We start from the raw sequence: 26,905 nt of genomic DNA, 5'->3' as shown, positions 1-26,905 counted from the left end.
GAGATATAAGAGAATCATATTTTGAAATTTTGAAAATCATGAAAATAATAATATTCATATTTGAATTTGATTTGAAAAAAAGATCTATTAATTTAAATAAAAATAATTTATGAAAATTTAATTTGAAAGGATAATTATTCTTTATTTAACTCAACTAATTTGTATAAAATAAGAAAAATAAATTTTATTGTATATGTATTTTGTATAGTAATAATTTACTTAAATATAAAATATAAAATATAATTTATTGTTTTTCATAATTATAAAATTATTACTATATATTACAATTAATTCTATAGTTGCCATCTCTAAAATTTTCCCAAAAAAAAATTAGAAGGGAGAGAGAAAAAGGCGAAGAAATACAGAGGAGCTTTTTCTCTTGTCGTCTCTCTCAAATGTCGACGAAACCCTAACTCCGTCTATGCAACTCACTCTCTTCACACACACAGAGTTTCTCCTTCCGTTTATATGGAGTTTTGAGGTTCATAAATATATACATATACGTTTATATACGTATTGGTTTCGGTTAAGGAGAGAGATGTATAGGAATCGAGGTGGTTCATCGAAGTCGGAGATCGTCGGAGGACCGTTGGATCGGAAGCGAATCAACGATGCGTTGGATCAGCACTTGAAAAAATCTGCACCTTCTACATCTAGAGCTTTGAAGGATAAGGCCGTTCCGTCTACCTCCGGCGGAAAACTGCATCATCAGCACCAGCAGCATATTGATCACCGTGATACTCGCTCTTCATCTAGTCTCGCCACGAAGAACAAGTGCTCAGATGGTTAGACTTTTTTTTTTTTCTCATTTGATGTATAATTATTACTACTATTATTTTTTTTTGATAACCGCAGTGTCCGGAACAGAGTCCGCGCTGCACGAGTAAATAGTTTTTTTTTTTTCTAATATAGGGTGAGATTGTAGCTGAAAATGGTTGATTATTCATTTTTCGAATATTAGTGGAATGTGGATCAGCTAAATACTGCTTTAGCGTTAATATGTAGTGTTCAGTTTGTGTAACGATGTAAAGTGTCCGTCTTTGTGATTTTCTTAGTGAGCTAAAATTATTATTATTATTAGGTCATAAGTTTGATGTGGTGTTGAGGGTGAGGATTGACTCAACGAAGTTTCTCCTGTGTGAGAAATATGAAAAAGCCTTTTTGAAGAAATGCAAAGAGAAGGGTACACTGGTATACGTCTAATCTCGCGTGTAGCAGTCTAGCTGTATAGTTGGCTCCTCTAGCTGTGTAGTTGGCCGGGAGCATTTCGTGACAAGTAAGATTAAACATTTGTTTTTGGTATAGGGCTAAGTAGTATGGAACGGAGGTAGTGTTTCGGTCTCTTGCCTTGTAGTTGTGGGCAAGCTTGAGAAGGTGAGGAGATATGGTAATGTCAAATTTTGTGATTCTTGAGTTCAAATTTCATCTGTGGCGGTGTAGGAAAAATACCGGTCAGCATAAAACTCAATTTTGTTAAAGTAAAATGACAGTTGTTTTACGGCTCATCAAAATCCTTTCCTGCTTAGATGGATATATCTAGGTGCCTCTTCGGAACATCTTCAGTTATTTTAGAGCTGGCGATGCTTTCTGTTTCCAATAAGATCTGATTATCTGAATGCAATAGATTATGCTTATCTGCAAAAAGCAGCACGGATTGGGATCAGAAAAAAGATTATCAAGTTTCATATCAAATTCGTTCTAGCTAGTCTTTGAATTTTTTCTTGGTTGAACGAAAAGTTCACAGGGAATATTAATGTTTCTGATGTTTTGTGGTGTGTCCATTCAGGAGCTCTGACTTGCTTAATGCTTCTATTTAGTTGCATTTAGAATTTAGACTAGAGGGTATGTAGTGGAGTTACACCTGGTATAGGTGTTTTAAGTATTTGGTTGCAACAACCTTTGGACTCAGTTTGTCTCCGCATTACTACTATTCTTTTGGCATCATCATTTAAGTACACTTTCTGTTGGTTCATCTTTTTCTTCTTCTTGTTATTTTCCTTTTGATAAATGGTTCGTGATCTTGGCTTTTGACAAGCTGTAAACTAGTTTTTCTGCATGATGTTTTAGTATTATTGTAGTGATTACATACTAAGTAGACATAAATTCTTTATTTTGTCTCTTCTATATTTCGAACTAAATATGAGAGTATATCCAATATTGTGTCTTCTGCAGATGAATCTGAAACAGACAGTGAAGAGTCTGATGTTAGTGGTTCTGATGGGGAAGATACATCATGGATTTCTTGGTTTTGTAACCTGCGTGGAAATGAGTTCTTCTGTGAAGTAGATGACGAATACATTCAAGATGATTTTAATCTCTGTGGATTGAGCAGTCAAGTGCCATACTATGACTATGCACTTGACCTTATCCTTGACGTTGAATCCACTCATGGTAAGTATGTTTGCTTGTTTAGAGTACTTCCTACATTGCTATGAATTACAAGGAAGCTTCTTTTTTAAAAAATAAAAAAATAATCAAGAACAAGCATTTTCATTCATAAACATGATCAAAACGTTCGTACTGAAAGATCAAAACTCTACAATGAAGCTTCTTTTTATCTAACTATTTCAACCAAAGGATGTGGTATCTGATCTTCTGTGGAAAAAGGTAGGTGTGGTTCTGCTAGTTTTGTTTTCTTTTGGTATGTGGAACTCCCTTCTTTCAACAATCTAGATGACGTTGATTCTCATGTTAAGTGAACATGTGGATACATAGCCAGCAGTTCAGGATTTTTTTGGTATTGGGGCGTGCATGTTTTATCAATTCTAGGATAAGATACCTGATGGTCTCTTGCATAGCGGACAATGAAGTGAGATCGAAATCATGGGATACGAGAGTTCAAATCTGAAATCTCTGTAGAGCCTAAAACATTAGGTGATTTCTCTCCTTATATCGTAGTTTTGGTAGGCAGATTTTTCCAGTAGCAAGTGCTTCACCTTTTGTTTCCAAACACCTTCTCTATGCCAGCTTAGTAGGAAATCCCTGGTGACTTATGCATTGTCCAGTTGACCCTCCATATAAAATCTGCATTTTAACTACTACAAGCACTGTTGTTTTGCTTGTAAGAAACTGCATTTAGCAGTTGAATAACTGTTGTTTTGTGGTAAAATACTGAACTTTAAGCAACTGAAAAACTTGTAGAATCCTTGCACAAACCTCCTCCTATAATACCCGGCTAAATCCAAGAAACTCTGAGTCTCCGTTGCTACCTTGATACCTTCGCTGGACAACATGGCCAGAATGCTACGAGTCTAACCAGAACTCGCATGTAGAAAGCTTAACATACTACTTTTGCTCCTGACCACTTTCCCTCCATCGAATGCCTTTTTTCCTGGGAAGGGGGATGGATGGAATATGCATGTAGTTGTTTTTGTGTTATTGTGATTTTCAACAAATTTTAGCGCTTTAAAAATTTGATTGTTGTGAATATGTGATACCCCTGAATTATCTCTTTTACATGATTTTACAATGGACCTGAATTCATTCTTGTTATCTTTCCATTCAAAATAAGTACCATTTTGCTTCTCTATCATCTATCTTATGGCACTGAATATATAGCATGCTCTCAAAATGGATTATCTTTTTGACTAGGTGATACGTTCACCGAGGAACAAAATGAATTGGTTGAGTCGGCGGCAGAGATGTTGTATGGTTTGATCCATGTCCGGTACATTTTGACTAGCAAAGGAATGGCTGCAATGGTGATCTCTTATGCTTAGCTGTTTTTGCTTTTGTGTTGTCTGCTTTCATTTTTTTAATTCACTTCTCATGATGTAAATTCTGGGGAGAACCCTTTTTCAGTTGGAGAAGTACAAGAACTATGACTTTGGGAGATGTCCACGAGTTTATTGCTGTGGACAGCCTTGCCTTCCACTTGGTCAGTCTGATATTCCACGTTTAAGTACAGTAAAAATATACTGTCCCAAATGTGAGGATATCTATTACCCCCGATCAAAGTACCAAGGCAGTATCCTTTATTGCTATCTCTTTTTGAAGTTCCTTTTTTAATGAACTTCTCCTCTCGTCATTTATACATGTCTTTTGTTTTCTCAGAAACTATTCAGTATTCACATTTATGCTGATTGGTTGAGCTGGATGTATTTTTGTTCCTAAGTTTCTGCTCTTGTGAATCTGCTTGTTCTCCAATTTTAACTTGCATGGAACTCGAGTGCACTCTTTCCTGTGGTAGTTTGCTCATTAATCTTGTACATTATTTGTTACTTTGTCATGTATTCAGCATTTCTATCCTCTTATGATTTCTTTAACTGCCCAAGATATCGATGGAGCTTATTTTGGAACAACGTATCCACACCTCTTTTTGATGACTTATGGACACCTCAAGCCACAAAAACCAACCCAAAATTATGTTCCCAGGGTATTTGGTTTCAAGCTCCACAAAACTCGACAGTGAAGTCCATTGTGATATCGTGAAGATATTACATTTTTCTGCCACCAATGGTTCTTACCTGGCAATGATGTACAACTCGTCGTGGTAGAGCACAGGTACGGGCAGGAGGAGTTCGAGATATGACAAACTTTGATTCATTGATCAAGAAGAAATTATGGCCAATCTGTCAAGTGAAATTCATCTTCAAAATTTAATCATGAAATACAAGAGCATCTGTAAGCTTTATTTGTTTTCAAGGTAGCTGGAGAATTCTTTTGGTGCGAATGCTACCATTTCCAGCGGAGGCACTCATCTGGAGTTTAGAGGTTTTTCTCCTTTTTGTAGGACCATTTCCAGATGCAATGTCGCATGGCAGTACGAAGTATATTCGAATTTGATATAGTGATGATAATATAATGATGATAAGAAAAAGATATATAATTGTGATCGATCGATAAGGTGCAAGCCCTGTGATCTACATTTGTAGTGCTCCCTCGATCGGTGTCACCTTTGTTTAAAGTGGCATTTGACCTTATTCTTTATGATATGGAAATAAAGAAGGAACACTAATAAAGTGGGATTAAAAAAAAACACTTGACCAAATGTTGAAAAAAGGCACAACTTTGTCTAGTAAAATAACTTCCCAGGGGGAGAAAAACACTTGACCAAATGTTGAAAAAAGGCACAACTTTGTCTAGTAAAATAACTTCCCAGGGGGAGAATATACCAAGTAACTGTTATTGGAAAAGACTAGACTAATAGAATGGTAAACTTCCAAACTAAATCAATAAAGGTAAAGGCAAGTGTTATTTATCACGACTTATTCTTCAGTTAACTGTAGTTGAAAGAATTAGATAGGTGTACAAAATCCATACGATCACAAACAAGAACAGTACCTGTGATCACCACGTGGGTGCTTAATAGAAGAAATAGGAGTAGGGGTGGTCGGATTATTAGCCCATGAAAACATGATTTGACCAATCAGTCCAAGTTTATTCATGTTCAAACACGCTTAGAGATGAATTAACCAAAAAGTTGTGGATCTTTTATAAGGTTTTTAGGACGAGTTTGAATTTCTCCTACTTTTTCAAAATACATATTACACAGTTTGAATTATTAAATTCAGAGTTTTTCTTATTCATTTAATGTAGAAATCGGATGCCCATAACTTTTTTTATATTACTTTACTCTCACTAGTAAAGAATGAAGTACATAAATGCATTTTATGTGGCCATACATGTCCTACATGACGTCCTACGTATATTATGTTACATAAGATGTGTGTGTAGTTATTCAACTTTATGAAAGTTTAAATGTCTGTTTCTGTACATTCAAAGTTGGAGGTCATAGATGTGAACTGAAGTCATGTTAGGACATGTTTATATATTATGCCTAATTATTTGTCATCTTTCAAATATCAAAGAAAGTCACATCTATTATGGAATTTGTACCATAAAATAGTGTAATTTCCTATAAAATTTAAAATTAGTGCACCGTAATCATACTTTACTTATTATATAAGTGGGAATACCCCAAGTTAAAAGTTGAATTACAAATATATCCCCATAAAGTCATAATATTATGAATAAAAATGTAAATATCTATTAATTTATAATAAATACTAATTATTAAAATAACAGAAATGAAGTAGTAATAGAGAAATTAATATCTACCAATAAAACCAAAAATAAAAACGTGAAAAACTTTCAAATGACCACATAAAGCGATGTTAATCTTTTTCTTTACATAATAGATTTAATTAAGATTATTTCAAATAATTAAACAGTTTTAATATATTTACTGTTCTAAACCATTCATATCGCCTTCGTAATTACCTTTTAAACTCTCATATTCTCCACACCAATTTCAAACACTAACAAATGGCATTTACCCTTAGTTAATCACCACATTTTCATATTCCTGAAAAGAGTTATTCAAGAGAAATTTCATTTATGTTCTTCATATCTTCTAGCATTTGCTGAAACTTCATATATGTTAAAAATTCATTTTTTTTTTACTGCAAAATGAATTAATAGATTTTTCTACTTTTGATGGAAAAATTTAATTTGAAAAAAAAAATTAAGGTAGTTTAAGAAAAGGGCAATTATGTACTAAACCTTTTGCTGTACCAAAGTTAGCGTAAGGATCCGACCACAAATGTACCAAATCTTGTCTTGCAAATGAAATTCGACATAAACCCAAAACCCAATCCATTTCAAACAAGCTTTTAAGGTAATTTATTTTTTTACGTCATATTTTCTAATACCCAATAAATTCCCCAATTGTTCTATTTCACCTCCGGCGGATCTCTAACTAGACGCTACCACTTCTCGGTGTCTCCGTATCGCCGAATTTCTCCTGACTACTGGTAAGTTTTCTAAAGCTAAATCCCCAAATTTATATGCGAAATTAACCTAATTTCAACATGTTATTGTTTTTTCTCCAAATTCCAATTTGCTTGAAGAAGAAAAAACTGAAGCTTTTCTGAGAAAATCTGTTGCTTAGTTGACAAGTTGTGTGTAGGATTTTGTATGTTTGGGATTTTGTGCTTTTTTTTAAAACCCTATGAAGCATAAAAGTGTTTAATTTATCCACTTGCTTGTGCGTTCCTTCAAGTTTTTTTTTCTTACAGATAAATCCCCAAATTTATATGCGAAAATAATCTAATTCTACCATTCAATATCTTTTTATTTTTTTATTTTTTTATAACCGTGGTTTAGCTAGCATCTAGCTTTCACGTACCTTGACTAAATCCATGGGATACGTGCCATCTCCCACCAGCAACAGCTACAACAGATGGGAAGAATCATCTCTGTTGGGATTTGAACCTGAGAACTTAGGTTCTCAACCTAAGTTTGGCTACCTAAGAAGTCATAGAAAAGGCTGAAACATCAAATCATTTGGATATTTGATGAATGAATTTTCATTCGGACATGGTGTGGGATAATCAGTATACTAATTATGTATGAATTCTAAATATTTTTGCAGTTCATTATTAAGCAATTTTATCCTCTTATAACTTAGAAGTACTAATGGAAATAAAATCATATGAAGTACGACTAACAAAACTTAATAAACATCTTCGGCATAAAGGCAGAGCTCTCTTCATCAGATTGTCCAGTGTGACGACAACTTCCACAAAAAACGAGACTCTTCTTAAGGTATCTTAACCTTCTATATACGTTTCGATGGCCAGTTGAATTTCTGTTCAGAAGACTTGCTCATTATATGGTAGGCAGTGACTTTAAAAAACCCTTATTATTACCGTGCCACTAAAGTGTATCTTCACCGGTTTAAAGCCCTGGGAACTGATTTAAGGAGCTAGAAAAAATCAGCCACATTTTGGACTTCCCAGCCATTAAGCTGTCTTCTAAAATTGGTGTTCCACCCTGAGGTGACCGCATCTCTTGTATTGTGCCGTGCTGGTGTAGGGTCAAATTGAATATATCTTGGAAAGCTTGATCCAGCTTGCCCAACTCATGCCACTTAACCTAGTTGATTTAGTGGGATCCAAAAACATTTACAAGGTCCGAGACAGACTTGCTGTATAAACCCACAACTTACTCTCCACGTCCACCTCTGTGAGTCGGGAAGGGGCTTGATAGATTTTCTGGTATTTCGGATAATTTTTGTCTGTAGGGTTCAATGTGTACAGCATGGCAGGGGCTTTTGGGTTTGGTCAATGTGTGTTGGATTTGGTATTGTTTGGCTGAAGTGGCTCAAACTTGTGTTTCAATGTATCATCTATGTGTGAATCCTTGTGGACGATGAAAAATGGCAGTTAGGATTTCATTTAATGAGTTAAAGAAAAAGGGAAAAATATGATATGAAAGGGTAACAATGTGGGTGCTTTTGTTGCCAATTTCTAACATAGAACAAAGATAATTGTAAGTATGATAGTTTAGGGGCGTAGTTGGACCTTTTCTGTTTCTATTTTATTCGCTTCAGCAAGTGAACTAACATTAAGAGCTTAATGTTGCCTTATAACGCATGACCTTGGAAGTTGTGGCTAATTTTTGCATCAACATTCATGTTCAGATCTTCTCTTGTTAAAAATGTTTATAGTATACATGAAGCTTATTGAAGTTCTGGACTGAAGCTGTTTTTGAGTTTATATTATTGTTCACAAATGGTTTTTCAATTATGTTATTTAATTCCATGTGTCCTTGTTATAGTTTCCAAGCCGTATGATTTGTTACGCGTTATTTTAATATCAATGATTGGGATTAGAAACAGTGACAGGATCTGAACTAATGAACTTGTTTAACTGCTCAATGATACCTTTATTGATCTACAGATGTGTCATTGGAAAAGTCTCATTTTAGAATTGTCATTCATTTTTGTTTGTATTTTGAATCTCATAATTTTTTCTGATGCAGCTGGTTTGAATTAATTGCATAGTTCAAAGTCCAGGTTAGAAAATGGATATTGAAGTTGATCATTATGCTGTTTTGGATTTACCCTCTGGTGAGGAAGGGGCCAAACTTTCTGAGAAAGACATATCTAAAGCCTATAAGAAGAAAGCATTAGAGTTGCATCCAGACAAGAGGCGCGACGACCCAAATGCTCACTTGAACTTTCAAAATCTGAAGACTTCATACGAGATTCTCAAGGATGAGAAAGCGAGGAAGCTATTTGATGATCTACTTCGTGTGAAACGTGAGAAGATCCGGCGGCAATCTCAGCAAGATTTAAAACGTAGAAAGATGATGTCAGATCTTGATGCAAGAGAGCGTGCTGCTTTTTCACCTGATGCCAGCGTTCTAGATCGAGAAGAGGAGGAACTGATTGCTAGGAAACTTAAGGAAGAAATTGCTAGAATTCGTGCAAGGCATTCAAAGAAAGTGTCTACTCCTATAGATCCTTCACAGAAAGAGGCACATGCAAGGGCTAATGAGAGTGCAGAAGGCAAGGGGAGTAGTGTAGACAGGGAAAAGATGCTTAAGGTATCTTGGGAGAAGATTGGTGAAGATTATACTGCCCAAAGACTGAGAGATTTGTTTAGTGAGTTTGGTGAGGTTGAAGATGTAGTAATCAAGAGTTCTAAGAAGAAAGGCTCCGCTCTTGTTGTCATGTCATCTAAGGATGCAGCTGTGGGTACATATGAAATTGAGTATTGATTTTAATTGATCACATCTACTGTTTGTAATACATCATTAACGTTATGTTTTCTTTTCATTTTTCAGAAAGCTTCTTGTGGAAAGATCTTGGGGGATCTATCAAATCCTCTCTTAGTTGTGCCCCTCCAACCTCTAACTCCATCTCCATTTTCTAGCGCTGAGAAAAATGGAGAATCTGAGGACCCAATTTTGAGTAATCTTGTAGGTGCTGGATACCAGAAATTTGAAGACTCAGTATTAGAAAAAATGAGAAAGGTATGAAATGCTTTAAACTTTTGTTTTACATTCTGAGATAGCCTTTATTACAGTGCTGAAGATTGTATTGAATTAGCAAATAGGACTATTCTATCTGTATTTATTGTCAGTTTTCTACCTTAAATTGAAATCTTCTGAATATGCGTCTTTGGTTTAAAAAGAACCCAAAGTTAATCTTATTAAAAGTGGTCATCGCATCTGTAACTATGAGCGGAACCTTTTATGTAAAAAGGGTTATAAAAAATTGTAAAAGTTTTCTAAGATATGCCTATGAGCTTCCAGCAGCAGTAGTTCGTTTTTTTGTGACTTAAAATATTGGGGCAGTTTTCTGGTTCATGTAGGTATCTTAAATTCTATTAAAAAATTAGTATGTATGAATATTTTCTGCTGAGAAATCTAATAGGGCTGGACCTTTCTAAGTGCTAGAAGGAAGTATTATTTAAGTAGTGTTGTTTTAACTGCAAAGTTACTGAATAGACTTTAGGAAGACCTGATTCTGCTACTAGTTGCTACAGAAACTAGACTGCAGGAAACTTTGATGATGACATCTTTTAGTTTTTCTAATATGTCAGCTAGTGAGTTGCTAATCCAATTAGGCGGTGTAACCTGTCCATTTACTGCTCTTTTGATTTTCTACATTTAACCACACAAGAGGGAGAGAGTTCGGAGAAGGAAAGTGTTTGGTAATGAGCAATGAAGAAACGAGAGTGAGGCATCTTGGGTACGCAGTATCGGAATTAGACCTGACATGATACCAGTTAGAGAATTTTTTATCGATCTTTTTGTTTGACAGCTGAAATATCTTGAGTTTCTCTCCATATACAAGGTGGAATGGACTGCCACCAATCCTCCTCTGCTCTTTTCTACCAATATCTTTCCAGTTACTCAAAAGTTCAAGAGTTGTTCTAGTTATCACCAACTCACACCTAGTATACAAAATACGTGCCACAGATCTGCAGTTGTCTTACAATGTAAAAACAGATGCTCATTGCTTTCGGCATCTTTGCCACAAAGGAGGCATCTTGAGCATATTCGTAGACCTCTTCTTTGCAAAGCCTCGCGTTAAGCAACCCTTCCTTGTGAGCAGCCGAACAAAACATGAAACCTTAGTTGGAACTTTTACTTTCCAAATAAGTTTCCAAGGCCAAACCAAGCCTTGTGACGAACTAAACCAAACAAGAAACCTTAGTTGGAACTTGTATTTTTTTTTTTTTTTTTTAAAAAAGGTAACATAGTTGGAGCTTTTACTTTCCAGATAAATTTCCAAGGCCAAACCATGGATAAATTGTCGGCTTTGTTTTTCTCCCCATACACTGATTTATCAGTGAAAATCCTGGTTTGTCTGGTAAGGTAGTAGTGCTTGCGAAGGAATTTAACACGACACAAATATGTGACTACCAATTTCCCAATCATTTAGAGACCTCCTACACAAAAGGTTCAACCCTTGTTCTTTCCACACTTGGGACACTTTATCATCTTCCTTGAGGCGGATAAGATGTAAATCATGGAATAAGATTCTATGATTACTTTGCCCATTCTAGTGATCTTCCCAGTTGAAAGTTTTTGCCCCATCACCCACTTATGCTCAGATTATCACTACATTCATCCGACATCCTTCTAATGGTTTTCCATACGCTGTATCCATGTGTAGTCTTAACTTTTGTTGTCCGGTGGTTTGTCCTACCATATTTGTGTGCTTTGTACTTCTTCTGAAGGGACTTATCCTTGTAGCAGTAACTCCGAGTTCATTTCCAGGGAAGACTCTGGTTATGAAAACTGAGATTCTTAATTCCCGTACGAGCATGTTTCTTGCTAAGTGTCACAATCTCCCACCTGGCTAGATTGTAGCCTTTCTTGTCTTTGTTATCTTGCCACAGGAAGTATCTTCTCAATTTGTTGATCTTCTTCTCTATGCCCCTGGGAATGGGAAACAGAGACATCATGTAAGTAGGTTAGGCATCCATTATTGAGTTTCTCAATGTCAATATGCCCCCAAGGGATAAGTATCAAGTATTCCATCTTGCCAATTTTTTGTCACACCTTTCCAATACTTCACTCCATATCTCTTATGCTTTATAATTAGCACCCAAAGGCATTCCCGAGTATTTTGTAGGAAGAGATCCGATTTGGCATCCCAATATCTTGCAAGGAAGTCTCAAGTCATCCACCTGATTTACTGCATATAAGAAGCTCTTATTCCAGCTAACATGAAGTCCTGAAATGGCTTCAAAAATGGTCAGATAACCCGTAAATGTCTGATTTGTTCAACTTCAGCCTCACAAAACACCAGAGAGTCTCTGCATAAAGCAGATGTGTGATCTCCATTCATTCATCTCTGTTTGTTTGAGATCCAAACCCCTTAATCAAATCATAAAAGTTATATTTTCTGATCAATTAATTTAGCCCCTCCATGGTTAGTAGAATAAGAAAGGATGACAAGGATCCTCTATTGAATTGGAAGAAACCTTCAGGTCTTCCATTTACTAGAACATAATACTTCACACTGGATATGCAGCATTTTATCTCGTTGATCCAATTAACTCTAAAACTCATGTTCCTTAGCATGTTAATCAGAAAAACCCAATTAAAGTGGTCCTATGCCCTTTCAATATCAAGTTTGCACAGAATTCCAGGTCTTCCCTTCTTCACCCTGGAATCCACCTACTCATTAGTAAGCAAAGCTGCATCCATAATCTACCCACCCTATAAAAAGGGTAGATCACATCCACTAGTTTCTCCGTGAGTCTTGTCTTTCTGTAAGCAGTCTTAAATCTCATTTTTTGTTTTATTCCTCATTGTTGTGTAGTTGCTCGTAGATGCGTGGACTCATTATTTGTTGGCATTCATTCTTGTAGTACCACTGGATATTGTTATCGGAGAGATGAATTGATTTCTTTCGGAAAAAAGAATGTGCGTTGCTAGTATGTTTGGGAGGGTCTAGAAGTGCGTGAATGGAGTGAAACACAATCAAATCAGCGAGATGCCTCAATTGGGTTTCAGTTTCACATGTATACCTAATTTTGATATCAGGTACACCTTGGCTGGTGCTCTGAAGGAAATTATCCATGTCTGTTCTCTATAAAAACTATCCATACTTGTACTGAAAAATGAAAGGGAAAAGAAAGGAGGACAGATTGGGTTGATTTGAGGAGTTAAGAGCTTCTTGTTTCGACATGTTCTTTGTGAAATTGTTATTGTTATTGTTTCAAACTGCTCGATTTTCCTCTCTTTTACTATTACTCATCTCTCCTTACCTTTGTATCTTAGGAGAAAATATTCAGTTTGTCGTTATCCATTCTAAAGTACTTTTTAAGGAATTTTCTTACTTATATGGTTTCACTTATCTCAGGCAGCTCAAAGGAAGAAATAGCATGCAGAAGCTTCATCAAGTTCAAGTGTTTAGATGATGAGATCTCTAGTTTACCACGGATAAAAAAGTAAGAATGTAATAGTAATTTTCTCTTCTTCTTCATATATTCCTTGTATATTTTACGCAGAATGGGGGTGTCATTCTAGTTCCGACGGATAGTTATTGTAATCATTTAAGGCTGATTTCCAGCAAGATAAATTTCCTTTTTACCGGTTTCTCTGAAACAGGTTTGTTTTTTGACATGTACTCCATCGAGAATGTATAATGAGAATCCCATTCTTCTGTCACAAGATTGGGAAGAGGAGAGATTTATCTTCATTGTGCTATGCCTGGTATTCTGGACATGGTATTTGCAGTAGGAATCACAAAAATGTATTGTATATTAATGTCACTTGAGATTTTTTTAATGTGTTTTGCAGTGTTCTGTATTTGGATCATCGACACTTTCTTTTTTGGTTCGATGAGAAAAGATTCTTGATCTTAGCTGGAAGGGTTTACGCTAGCAAAACGACTCCTTCCTTTCTGTTTACTGCAATATAATATTCAAGTAGACAAGGATAATATATATTATAAAAAAAAAAAAAAAAGTAGAGAAGGATGTGTGAGTTAAATCAGTCACTAGTTTTGAATCAAGGTCACTAGCCCTCGTATTTTTCGATAATAAAAAAGGAATCCTTTATGGTAGGGAGTATCTTCTTGAGGCATAAAAGTTTATAACAAGCCTGCTCGATTATTAGGCACCAGTTATTTAACTTACAGAACTAGCATGCTATGATATACATGTTTCTTACATGATTTCAACGTATGGGAAGGTTACAAGTCTTACGTGAAACCAAGCATATTGTGGAAGATATTGCTTCTATAGTCATTGTGAAAAAAGGTATGTATTTCAAAGTTAACTACGTTTTAGCTGCAAAGGAAAAATGATTACGATCTCCAGATTTAAAATGGAGAAACACTTTCTTAACATTCCAAAACTATAAAGTATTCTCAGAAATAAGGACTTCACGTTTGAAAAATACCCAGGTCTTGGGGGCACATTCTTATCAAGCAGAACAGAACACTGGATTCGACGTCAATTATGCAAACTTTAATTCTAAGAATGAATGGAATTCTCTCACGAGTAAAGCTGATACAGAGTTTTTAACATTCCAGTAATGGGAAGTGTTCCCAGGAAATAAATCAATCAATGATAATTAAAACAAAGTTACTTTGAGATGCAATTAGCTATCAGAACCCAACGATTCCCAACACTGGTGAAGGGGAATGCATCATCTGACATCTTGTATCCTCTCTGTCCAAGGGGAAACCGGCCATATCGAATGCAGATTAATTCAATATACATCAAAATCATAATGTTGATCATAGTCGTATGCTCCAACATCCTCATTATAATGCACATCCTCACCAAATGCCTCTTCTTCTTCGTAAGTCTCATCTACTTCCGGATCAATTTTGTCGCTCTTTAACTCGTTATCATACGTTGAATCGTCCACAATTCGGGCTTTCTTTGGGTTCTCAGGTTCCTGCATAAATAGCACAACCGTGAGTTAAAACATATTTATGGAAATGACAGCAATAAATCCAAACGGTTTTGCGTAATTTGTCATTTAGATGAACACATGCACACCCTGCAACTATAAAATTTAAGGTTGCTACAAGAGTGTTGATCTATTTCTGATTTCTACTACGGCTTGTGATTTCAAGGTTTCTTATTTCTCTTCCTAATTTTATGAGTATGTTTGGTTGTCAGATCCTTTTACATTAATCACAAGAATCAGGAGCGCAACTTAGACCGGAACTAAAGATAAACCATACATTTCTCCTTTTCAAGAAGCAGTAACTGAGTACCCTTTAAAGAGGATAGGACAGTATATCTTAGGATGCAAAACTTAACGAGTGTAATAGTAGAGAACCGCATATGCAATTCCCAGTAATTATAAATTGAGGTAGAAACAGAAAAGACGGAGAGTTCTACAATGTTTTGACACAGCAAAGTTTAGTTTCTATTAATTAATTTTTCCCAGTTTCTTAAATATCAAAATATTATGCATAGTCATGTCTCGAACACCAGCTATCTCCATCCACCCCCAACACCCAAGATTTTGTTTAATATATTTTTCAATAAGGTCAAAATTGAAGATTTTATTTCAATGAAGAAAATAATTCGTCCAAAGGAATTGACATGTGAGCAAAATTGAAAGTAACAGCAGGAAGGTCTAAATGAATTCTCAAGAATTTTTGAAGTAGGAGAAGCACATACAGAATCATCAAAAAGTTTCTCCAGCACATCATAGTTGATCTTAGAGCTCAGCCTCTGCATCACATGATATAAAGCAGTGTAAGCGGAAAACCATACAATCGATAAATCTGATTAATATTGTTTCACGCAACCACACAAAAAAAATATGACAGGAGCCAAAAAATGGTTGAGACAAGGGTTCAGGTAGTACATATTCATACAGGTAAGCGGACTTGCAAGATCATCTGCAATCTTTAAAATCTACCAAACTTAGGCCAAAAGAACAGCAATATTGAAACTGAGAAAAAAACACTCAACAACAACAAAAAACCCTGAAAACCTACTGCAAGTCTAGAGTAGATGAGACTGATGCCCGAGCAGAGCAGGGGTTCGTGTGCAACCATGCTCTCCTCTCTAGAGTTTAGACCATGCATAATATGTTATATTTCTTCAGATGTATCTAACCCACACTCAAAGACATACAATGCAATTGTCACTGGGTGCACCTCTATAAGTGAGGTTGGGTGTTCCACGTTTGTCTTGCAGTTTTTTCGTTTCTTTGTTAGAATTAGGCCCACCAATGGGAGATGGGTATGTATCCCTATTTGTGTTTAAATTAAGTTCTCTTTCTTCTTTTATTTAATTTATTCTTTAAATCTCAAGGCTGACACGTTGGAAACCCCATGTCCTTTCATTGAAATTTATATAATTAAATCAGACATCTATCTTGAAACTAGTATAATGAAGGATGTAAGCATACAATCAAATTAATTTCTTGCTAGATACCAGCATTTCAACAGGGTAAAAACTTACTAGGATTTTTAAAAAGTATTTTTGGACTTATGCTTTCAAATATTAAACAGGTTTAAATTTAAATCCTGGATTCACTACATAATAGTGCAGTCATCTTCTTGAAATCTTGGATCTGTCCCTATGCCTAACAATGAGAAGTCACCACCAAATGTCTCATGCTCAAGCCTTGAGAATGCAAAAACTCCTGATTGAGAGCACTTCCCCCTTTATGGGCCCTACGTGGCACTAATCTGGATTAATGGGACCAATGGGCTCCCGGTACCATGGTTAGAGCAATGAGACAAACTTCCAGAAGAAATTAGAAATTATAGTTTCAGACAACAACAAAGATCCATAATCTACAAAATAAGTGATTCATTAAGATACTAAAGTTTTTGGATTTTGAACACGAGGAGAACGGCTTCCAGAACACAGTTATTCCTGCAAAAAGAATGCTAATGGTTGTACATTTATTCTCCTCTGTCATACACACCTTTTTAGCTAGCATTTGCTTTGTTGCTTCTGCAGCAGTTTGAGCAGGACCAGAAATTTTCAGTTCTGCAGCCCTTTTCTGCTGTCTTTCCTGCAGATAATATCATAAAGCAAAGTGTAAGCTAATTCCACGAGGCCTCTAGAGCAAGTACTGTGTATAAGCAAAAATCACATGCACAGACTTTTTCTTTTTTGTGATAGATCACATGCATGTACTATTCTTGTGGCAAAGTAACTTTAGGAAGAGAGAACACGTGGTACTCGCTGTTGTAAGTTGAAGAAGGGTGGATGGGGGAATTCACAGATCTCACTTACTTTTTACCAGCTTGTTGAGTTTTTTTAACTCATCCTTTGACATAGATGGTATTTGATACGTTTCAGTAGAAGAGGAGTTGGAAGAGGAACGCTATTGGGAAGAGGAGAAGTGCGTGGTAAATTGCACCATTGTGCATATTTGTAGAGAGGAACAGATGATTAAGTGAAGGAATTGAAAATATATTACGGAGGACGTGGGAGTTCTTTGGTACTTTAGGTGTAACGAAAATGTTAAGAGACACTTGGGTAGAAATTTTGGAAGGCCAACCCTGCAGATGGAAATGCAAATTTTGGTACCTTCTTAGCACAATAGACGATTTATTTATCAAAAAGTTATGAAATATCACAACCACTGACCAATCATGCAATTTCTTTATATTATTTTATATTATAGAATCGGTGGATCACTAACAAAAGATCAAAACAGACAAAAGTGGCAATCAACATTTTTGAACTTACTAAGAAACTAGAAATATCCCTTATTGCTCATGCAAGAGTATTGGAAACATAAAAGTTTGACCACTAAAAGAAACAGAATGTTTTGTCTCACTTTTGGATCATTGTGCCCAAGCCCTGAGTTCTTAGAAATACGAGAGAAAGTGCGAGTCATTTTCAAATATTTGCTGAGTTTGCATCAAATTCTTAACAACCGCCGACATCAACAAATTCGCCCTTCTTTAGAGTTTCTTAGGTCCTAAACTTGAAATTTTGAGAATCAATTTTCACCAGGTAACAAACTCAATATAAGTTCAGAGTTACCTTTCTTGATTTTTCAACAGCAGCATCAGTTTCAGCACCCAAATTCTTTTGATCCTCCGTACAGGTAGCTAGATAGGACTCACGCTTCTTCTTGGCAGCTAATGCATCCGCTTCCTTGGCTGCTTGTTCCTACAAATATTGATCGGCAAGCTCACTCAAAAGAAGAGAAAGGGACAAAACTGAGTGTAGACTGCCGTTTTTTAATGAAACTAGTGCAGACAAATGTTATGTGATAAGCAAAATCACATCCTGAAGAAGGACAAAAAGGAGCAAAAATACAGAAAAGGACTTGTTTAACTGCAGTCAACTTAGTAGAAGAGACCAAAAATCATCAAGAATCCTTGATTAAGAAAAACCAAAAAGAAAATTGATCTTCAGAAGTTCATAACAAGATTTCTAATATAAATGGCAATTGTAATCTCAAGAACCAAATATATTCACAAGTACTTCTTATTCCTAATAAATCCTAAGACCACTATAGGACCTTGCGATCTACATACAAACTGCACATGGTGATTCATAAAAAAAAAATTAGTTTACCTCGAGATATTCTCGGTTCATTTTTTCCCAAATGATCTTCTTGAAGCGCTTTTCTTGCTCATTGTGAAGATAACTGTCAACCTGAAAGCAATGCAGGTATAGGGTAACAGCATGACAAGTTAGTGAACCAGAAAATACATGCCCATAAATGTAGAAATAATATCATTGTAAAAGTAATCATTTAACTTCCAGTATCCATTACATGTTACTTTCCTTATTATGGATGATGCTTCCTAAACGAAGGATGAAAGCAGGGTCGGGTAGTATCATAGTATGATTTGCTAAGTATCACACGACGAAGCAGGATGAACTCCAACAAAATCACACCTTTCGCATGACTGACAGATATTTTATGAAAACATTCAAGGAATGTGATCAGTGGAGCTATCCCTATTAGATGAAAACCAACATAGAAGAAATAGCACACCTCTACATCATCGATATCGGAGAAGTTCTCTGATTCATAATGATCATCATGACCCATACCATCCATGCCATTTAAGATATCAGGACTCACATTATGATCAGTTTTAGCCACTGAGAATGCCCCTGCAATTGAGAGAAAAGTGACTTACTGTTTTTTTTTCCTGAACAATGTAAAAAAGTGACTTAATTCTCTACTCCTGATCCAGGACTAAGACACTCCAACATTCTCGCTGCCAAAGAAAACAAATACTTGCCTATTTGCTTGGATCCTGATATATGCACATTTTTCACGCTCTGGGTGTCCCTTCCATTCTCAGGCTGATCATCAACCAAAGAGAAAAAGATAACATATAAACAATAAGGAACTATTCAGAAAGCAAGCAAAACCCAACATATTTCCAGTAAACAACTAACTCAAAACAGCCTCTCTATCTCACCTCTGAGGTAGTGGTATGGATTGCATACACTTATCCTCCCCAGACCCCACGTTGTGGGAATATATTGGGTATGTTGTTGTTGTTGTCCAGTATGGAGTTGCCTAACTGTTGCCTAAGTGCGAGAATATGGGAGGAAAATATTATTGAACTGTTGTTTCCACATTATTACACTAAGACCCTATTTATAGACAATACATTCCAATCTTTTTCGAAGTAGGATTCTATATGCTATTCCTATTCCTACTCATATTCTAACACTACCCCTCAAGTTGGTGCATACAAGGCATATGTACCAAGCTTGTCATGGATGCAATTAATATGATGATCAGTGAGGGACTTGGTGAAGATATCTGCAAGAAAACGGGTAAGGACTGCTCTGGATGAGTGGGAGACCTCAATTGAAAAGGAACAAACTGAAAAAGTGGTCGAGAAAGTAGTAAACGTCGCTGGGAAGTCGATATGCCACTGGAAAATTGCCAGAAATTTTGTAAATTGGTACTCCCTCCGTTTCAAAAAGAAGCCTATTATGACTTGGCACGGAATTTAAGAAAATAAAGGACTTTTGAATCTTGTGGTCTTAAATTAAAGTTGTGTCAAATGTACCAAAATATCCTTTAATCTTGTGGTTTAAAACATGTCATGTGGAAAGTTGGAATTAAAGTATTGCCAAAAACGGAAAGGGTCATTCTTTTTGAAATGAACTAAAAAGGAAAGTGGGTCATTCTTTTTTAAATGGAGGGAGAATATACTATATGGGTCATCTCGAAATCAAGAGATGAGTAGATCTTGAACAAGAAAGTCACTGGAAACAGGCCCGGACATGCTCACGTACCGGTTTATTAAATTTGATAGCTGAAAAGTGGTTATTGTCTGAGAAAAATTTATATGGGTAGGTCAATGTCGAATGCACGACCCTACTGAGAAAGAGAAATTATATGGGTAGGGTAAGAATAATGGCACGACCCCACCGGAAAACAAAAATTATGAGTAGGACCGGAATGACGGCACCGATCTACTGAAAAAGAGAAATTATATGGGTAGGCCGGAATGACGGCACGACCCTATAGGAAAATAGAAATTATGAGTAGGGGCCGAAATGATGGCACAACCCTACTGAAAAAGAGAAATTACTGAACTTTTCAAACCAGGCTCAAGGAGATTGTTTTAAGATCACAAAATTATATGGGTAAGGTGGAAATGATGGCACGACCCTACTGCAAAAGAGAAATTATATGGATAGTGTCGGAATTATGTCACGGCCCTATGTAAATCAGATTTGAGGAGTCAACAAAAACACACACGAAACTACACAAATCAAATCTGAGGAGTTACCGGAAAGGCCCACGGTGCTATGCAACTTAGATATGAGAAAGTAGTCTGAAAAGATGCACAGTACTACGAGAGTAGTCAGGACAGATGCACAATGCTACACAAATCAGATTTGTGAAAGTAGTCACCGGAAAGATGCACGATGCTATGCAAATCGGATATCAGAAAATAGTCACGGGAAGGAAGCAAGGTGGCCCAATCTTTTGCAAATATGATCACTAGCCAAGTGGGCGACATATAGCTCTTCACTAACTGATTCTTATTTATTTTTCAGTGAAACTGAAAGGATACATGTGCCAAAGACAAGTCTAGTCGACAGATTTCTTACATTACACCAATGAAATGCCGCCATTACAACCCAAAGATTTCTCGGATCTCTACATCCTTTTTGAATTCACAAATCTGCATCTCAACATAGTTTTGGACTAAGTTGCTCGGACTCTTCAAAAATGTCTACGGGTGCGTGTCGGATCCTCCAAAAATAGCGTATTCTGAAGGATCCCACACGGGTGCGGCAACATTTTTAGAGAGTCCGAGCAAATTAGATTTGGATTCTATATTTAGGTAACTGGATGTTTAAAAGTTTATTAAGTTCTTAATATCTTCAGAAATCCAGAAACAAAGGGAAGTGTTATGAGTCTACTGAAAGGATCTTTTGCCAAAGCACAAACGTCCAGCCAACTTAGTAATTATGAGGTAACGCTTGAGGTTTTTATGCTACAATCATACAGTTCACCAATTCAGGTGCAGCAGCTTATCTCTGGGTCATTTGGCTTTTTTCAATTGAAACTCATCTTATTCTTGAGTATTGTCAAGATCACAAACACGAACAACGATTATAAGATAAAATATTGTTTAATAACAAGTAGATCATCACCATACAAATGGCAGAGAAAGAACCCTCATTGTCCCTTGAAGAGATAGAAAGGACACATTACGAAATTATTAGGGCTCATCTAACTTTTTTAAGCAGATGTTGTATGAAAAAGACAATATCTATCTTTTTGCAGGTTGTGCTTTTAAGCTCCTTTTGCAAGCTCATAATTTGAGATTCAATTCCAAAACGGACATAGCATCTGTAAAGAGATCCTCTTCTTCCTAACACTACTCTATTTTATTATGGAGGCCTACTCTTTTCTTTCAAATCTATCCTTCTATCTTGAAATTTTCAGAACATGAGTTGTGTCTTTTCCAGCAGTTAAAAGCTTTCTTGAAAGCATAAAATTCTATCTCCTGACTCTACAAGGTAATAATGCTTTGGATAAGTAATAGCTCCGAGGAGTACCTCCAAGTAATCGCCGACATAGCTCTCCACCTGATTGGACATGGGAAAATTTGGATCCTCCACAATTTCTTCAGCCTCTTGTTTTGCCATTAATCTTTGCCTCTCAGCACGCTGGAAGGCTGGAGGTTCGGATCCTCCATCAAGCCCACCTGAAAGTTTTACAAACTGCAAACACATTCATAAGTATTATATATATGACTTACCAATACTACTAAAACTTAACGGACCGGTTGCAAGTAATTACATCAGTATAACAACTTTCACATAGACCATGGGCAAAGGGCAGCTTCACACTTTTCTTGTGTTCACATAGCACTTCTGTGATCCCAGATCCTTTTGATCCCGAATAAAGTTGCAAGACCAGCGTCTCTTCTTTCTCAAGCTCCTCAGCTCTTGTATTGAACTCATCAATCTAGTTGCAAGTAATTCAAGTAATAATATGAAACTTGGAAAGGAAAATTTTGGCTTAAACGCCATCAACTGAGTCAATTATAATGTGCCAAGGAATAGGGAGGGAGTTAAAACTATTAAATACCCAGGAAAATTTATTTTAACTGTCAACAATAATATATATGTCATCAGACACGCCAGCCTCATAAAAGATAGCACATCATTGGTGATAATTTCTCATGAACAAGAGCATCAAAATGACTGGAGGATGAGGCGCCCAGCCCACCGGTGAGTTCTTTTAAGATCCCACTAGCAGAGAAAAGGCGGAAGAAAAAGGAAGCAAGACGTCAAAGGCAGATGAAATTAAAATCTTCTACAGAGTGCAGGCATTGGGTAACTTCATGACATATCAAAATCTGATGACAGTAGCACACTAGATAGATCTTTCATTTGCTCCTCTTTTTTGGCCCTTTGGAAACAGAGGGTTCTTTTATGAAAAGCGCTAAGAAACATAAATATTCATGAATAAGAGGCAAAACTGTCACTCTCACCAAATGACTTCAGCACGCTTCTCTATGTACTTGATATATATTCACTACACAAGTACAATATTGGTTTCAGCTCTGGTAGCAAGTTACATTTTACACCTTACTCTGACAATTTAATATAAGAACCCAAACCCCAGTATGCTTGTTCTTCCTTTAGATGCCTTCCTTCCTTATTATATTTTCAGTATTTACAATGATATCAAACTCAGATAAAACAAAGTTTGAGCATTACAGAAGTAAGCACCTCATTATTACTAAATTGCTTTTAGGATCCTACTTTAATAGCCTCCCCCTCCCACCAAAGTTAAAAGGACCTGCACACATGACTAAATGAATGCACAGGAAGCTTTTCAAACTTTGAAAATTAAAGTTCCAGTAGTGTTGATCCAACCAGCCTTGATGTTACATACCGTTAAGCTCCCAGATTCTGTGTTTTCAAATTCAATCAAACGCTTTGTCAATGTTGCTTCGCAAATGTGCACCACTTTGATCTGTTCATTAAGAATAAAGAAAAAGGGAAAAGTAAATATCGCGTTCCTTTGTTATGTCACCCTAAATAAATGTGGGAGTTGGCAACTAATGCCGGTGTTTGTGCTACATAGGCTAGAACAAGAAATAAGCCAAGAAAGTAGACAACACTAGTTGTTAAGTTCAAAGAGAAGATAAGGTTCGAACTTCATGACTAAGAACAAAAAGGGCAGCCTGGTGCACTAAAGCTCCCGCTATGTGTAGGGTCCGGGGAAGGGCCCAACCTCAAGGGTTTATTGTACGCAGTCTTACCTTGCATTTTTGCCAGAGGCTGTTTCCAAGGTTTGAACCCGTGATCTCCTGGTCACATGACCAAGAACAAGTAGTCCTTTTTTTTTTTGCAAGTAGTACTTGAAAACTAGCTAAAGCACATAACAGTTTCACAAAGCCAAATAGAACTTGCAGCATGAAGCCTGTCTATAAAGAATCGGAATGCTGACAATCAAAATAAAGGAAACCTAGAAAAACCACTTACAATTTCTGATTTAGAACAACTCAGTCCATGTGAAAGAGAAGCAATGTACAGTGCAGCTCCACATAACCCACTTGGCTTTCTCCCTGTCTATGGACAATTTGTGAATTAGTTGCAAAAAAAGCAAGTACTTTGTGTCTATATTAAGCAAATGGACCTTGGATCTAAATCAATCCCAAAAGCTAGCTCATAAGCCGAGGATTGTCCAAGATCCTATAAGGAGACAACAACTCATTCTCGACCAATGTGGGACATCAACATGTTCCCCCCTCCCGGAGTGTGGATAACACGCAACATTGGGGGGGGGGGGGGGATATTAGGTAAACCAAGATAGTGATATGTTTGTTCTCGATACCATGATTTTAAAAAGTGGACATTGGGTCTAAATCAACCCTAAAAGGTAAGCTCAGGAGATGAAAATCTCCCAAGTTCATACAACGAGACAACAACCCATTCTCTCAACCAAATGTGGTTTTTGTTTTTGGGTTATCAAAAAAAAAAAAAAAAGGCAATGTAATTCCGTAGAAATAATCCAGTAACACAAAACTATATACAGAAATGATGTATAACCTGCATCCAATCTCGTTTCATGCTGGCCAAAATGTGAAGAGCAGTTCTAGAAATGTTCGGCTTCCTTCCACCAAATAAACCTACATTATAGATTAATAGTTTTCACTTACAAACTCCAGCAAGTTTACAACAATTTTATATTGCTGAAAAGGAATAAAAAGAAATAGAGAAAGGAAAGTAAAAAGTAGAACTAAAGGACCAAAAGAAAATACAAGGCCAAGCAGAAAGGGCAAGACATAGGAGAGTGCTTCTCAAATATACAAGGCCAAGCAGAAACGACAAAATATAGGGGAGTGCTTCTCACAGTTGGTCCAAGATAGAGATGGCTATCTTCTCCGGGTCACTTTTCAAACATTTTCCATTTTGATTACCAGCTTCGAATCTCAGCAATTCCAGCATTAAAACCTTGGTTTTCACTAAATGGACAGACACATTTATTTCATTGCAGGTAACAAATCTTATGATATTACAGTGTTTTGACAACGAACAATGGTACTTCTGGGTGGAAAGATCAAGGAACTTAATCAGGAGAATGTCCATGAGCAAAAAAGATCTATTATGGCTAAGTAAGCATTTTCTTTAAGCTTCAAACCATAGAAATATCTACCAAGGTTAAATACGACAGATTTCTTGTACCATTATTTTTGCGCTCAAAAGTTCAACAGATACAGAAGATGACTTAACATTGTGACTGTATAAGGTACCAGAAGGAGCACGATCCTCCTCCTGGAGGTGGTTCAAAATTCTATGGGAAAAGATCTCTCAGAAAAAATCGGAAGGTTCGCAGTTAGGAGGGCTGTCTTACTCATGAAGTGCTGCAACGAAGAGGGCTCCAAATAGTTTCCATATGCTCTTTATGCAAAGAATCAGAAGAGACAAACAGTCATTTGTTTCTTCACTGCAAATTTACAGCTCAGAATCGGAAAATTTCCTTTTTGCCTTACTGAGGTCAAGTGAACCATGCATAAGCACATATCAGACCAGATGAGCTGTGGATTAGAAGGGGAGAAGCAAGAGCCAGAAGAAATGCTGGAGGATAATTCCTTCCTACATTGGGTGGACTGTGGGGAGGGGGCCGAATGGGAGCTAATTTGAAGATAGGTCCAATTCTATTCAGAAATTTAAATGAAATTGTATTATATCTTTTTATTTTTGGTGTAAAGAACAAGGTGGACGAAACAGAGCAACATGTATGTTGAAGTATTGAGTTATTTGTTGTTATTTTTCTTTTTTAGTTTAATAATTTTATTTTTGAAATTCAGTTATTTAAGTTGATATAGAATAAGATTTATTAGTATCCTAGCTGAAGTTAGAATAGGATTTTATTAGTTTCCTAGTTAGAAATAGAATAGGAGTATTTTTGTCTATGTATATTCTCAGATGTGGATGAATAAACAAGAAGAATATTTTTTATCCTCAAACGTTTTCTTCTTCTCTGTGTTCCGTAGAACAACAATTGGTATCAAGAGCCAATTTCTTGAGGGATCTGTGAGAGAGAAGACCCCAAAAATAACCCTGCATAAAAGTCAATATTGTTATGGCTTCCAACAATTTTTTAATTCCTTCACCCCCAATTTTTTCTGGCGAGAATTATCCAATTTGGGCTATCAAGATGAGAACATACTTGCGAGCATATGATCTGTGGGAAGTGGTTAAGGTTGGAAGAGAGGTAAATCCTTTGCCAAATAATCCAACTATGGCGCAAATTAAGAATCGCAGAGAAGAGGTTGCAAAAAACTTTAAAGCTCTCTCTTGCATACAATCAACACTTTCGAAAGTAATTTTTGCTAGAGTTATGACGAGTGAGACTGCAAAGGAGGCTTGAGACAAGTTGAAAGAAGAATTTCATGGAAGTGACAAGATTAGGTAAATAAAAGTGATAAATCTGAGAAGAGAGTTTGAAATTCTCAAAATGAATGATTCAAAAACTATTGAAGAATTCTCCAACAAGTTGATGAAGGTTGTAAACCAAATCAAACTTATGGGAGAAGAGCTTACAGATTCAAGAATCGTGGAAAAGGTTCTTGTGAGTTTGCCGGAAAAATTTGAAGCAAAGATCTCCTCACTCGAAGATTCGAAGGATCTCACAAAACTGTTACCTTCAAAACTTGTACATGCTCTTCAAGCTCAAGAGCAAAGAAGATCCTGGAGGCTAGAAGAAGCTACTGAAACTGCTCTTCAAGCCAAGTTCAAAGAGAAGATGCAGATGCTTGAGGAAGGTAAAATCCCAGAAACTTCTACTAATTCTAGTAGAAATAATCAATGAGATTCTCGCAATGGAGTCAATAAGAAAGAAAACTTCCCTTCATGCAAGTATTGCAGAAAGACCAATCATAAAGAGGATGATTGTTGGTTTAAGGGGAAGAAACCACCTCTCCAGTGTAGATATTGCAATAAGCTTGGTCATATTGAAAGGTTTTGCAGAGTCGAGAAGGAGAACAACCAACAAACTCAAAAAGTCAACATTTTGAAAGTTGAACAGGAGGAGTTTGTGTTTACGGCAATGGCAACAACAAGATTGAATGATAAAAACACATGGTTTCTGGACAGTGGTTGCACTCAACACATGACCAGCAAATGAGAATATTTTACGAAGTTAGAATCTGCCAAAGGTAGTGTCAAGTTGGCCGATAAAACCAAGTTGAAGA

The 26,905-nt window shown here is 36.4% G+C and overlaps 3 protein-coding genes across 6 annotated transcripts in view; 2 read left to right on the top strand and 1 right to left on the bottom strand.

Annotated features, from left to right (window-relative positions):
* The first annotated feature begins 294 nt into the window (after window positions 1–294).
* On the top strand, window positions 295–4,838 carry LOC107844491 (putative casein kinase II subunit beta-4). The gene is made up of 5 exons (XM_016688897.2): window positions 295–785; window positions 2,173–2,391; window positions 3,592–3,701; window positions 3,802–3,967; window positions 4,275–4,838. The coding sequence occupies exons 1-5, from the start codon at window positions 422–424 to the stop codon at window positions 4,409–4,411; spliced, it is 996 nt and encodes a 331-aa protein (XP_016544383.2). The 5' UTR covers window positions 295–421; the 3' UTR covers window positions 4,412–4,838.
* A 1,664-nt stretch (window positions 4,839–6,502) lies between these two features.
* LOC107844475 (dnaJ homolog subfamily C member 17) lies at window positions 6,503–13,569 on the top strand. Of its 3 annotated transcripts, XR_001666553.2 has the most exons (5): window positions 6,506–6,755; window positions 8,767–9,480; window positions 9,574–9,762; window positions 12,618–12,792; window positions 13,112–13,569. XR_001666553.2 is itself a non-coding variant. In XM_047400313.1 (4 exons), exons 2-4 carry the CDS (start codon window positions 8,809–8,811, stop codon window positions 13,130–13,132), a joined length of 882 nt encoding a protein of 293 aa, XP_047256269.1. In that variant the 5' UTR covers window positions 6,503–6,755; window positions 8,789–8,808; the 3' UTR covers window positions 13,133–13,569. The 3 variants fall into 3 exon arrangements, 2 of the variants coding, with proteins under 2 accessions (XP_047256269.1, XP_016544376.1); XM_047400313.1 differs by lacking the exon at window positions 12,618–12,792 and having other exon boundaries at window positions 6,503–6,755; window positions 8,789–9,480; XM_016688890.2 differs by lacking the exon at window positions 12,618–12,792 and having other exon boundaries at window positions 6,509–6,755.
* Window positions 13,570–14,125: 556 nt separating this feature from the next.
* The window catches only part of LOC107860407 (transcription factor IIIB 70 kDa subunit-like), a gene marked incomplete in the record, with an annotated part of 19,376 nt that continues 6,596 nt past the window's right edge, over window positions 14,126–26,905 (bottom strand). For both annotated transcript variants that reach the window (XM_047400312.1, XM_047400311.1), the window contains 11 exon segments: window positions 14,126–14,658; window positions 15,396–15,449; window positions 16,660–16,749; window positions 17,733–17,861; window positions 18,273–18,353; window positions 18,700–18,821; window positions 18,953–19,016; window positions 21,750–21,914; window positions 21,994–22,161; window positions 23,098–23,178; window positions 23,691–23,777. In XM_047400312.1, the coding sequence (XP_047256268.1) occupies window positions 14,467–14,658; window positions 15,396–15,449; window positions 16,660–16,749; window positions 17,733–17,861; window positions 18,273–18,353; window positions 18,700–18,821; window positions 18,953–19,016; window positions 21,750–21,914; window positions 21,994–22,161; window positions 23,098–23,178; window positions 23,691–23,777 (1,233 nt within the window).

This window comes from Capsicum annuum, chromosome 1 (assembly GCF_002878395.1).
Source record: "Capsicum annuum cultivar UCD-10X-F1 chromosome 1, UCD10Xv1.1, whole genome shotgun sequence".
NCBI classification, from domain to species: Eukaryota; Viridiplantae; Streptophyta; class Magnoliopsida; order Solanales; family Solanaceae; genus Capsicum; species Capsicum annuum.
This window is presented reverse-complemented; position numbering and strand designations above follow the sequence as displayed.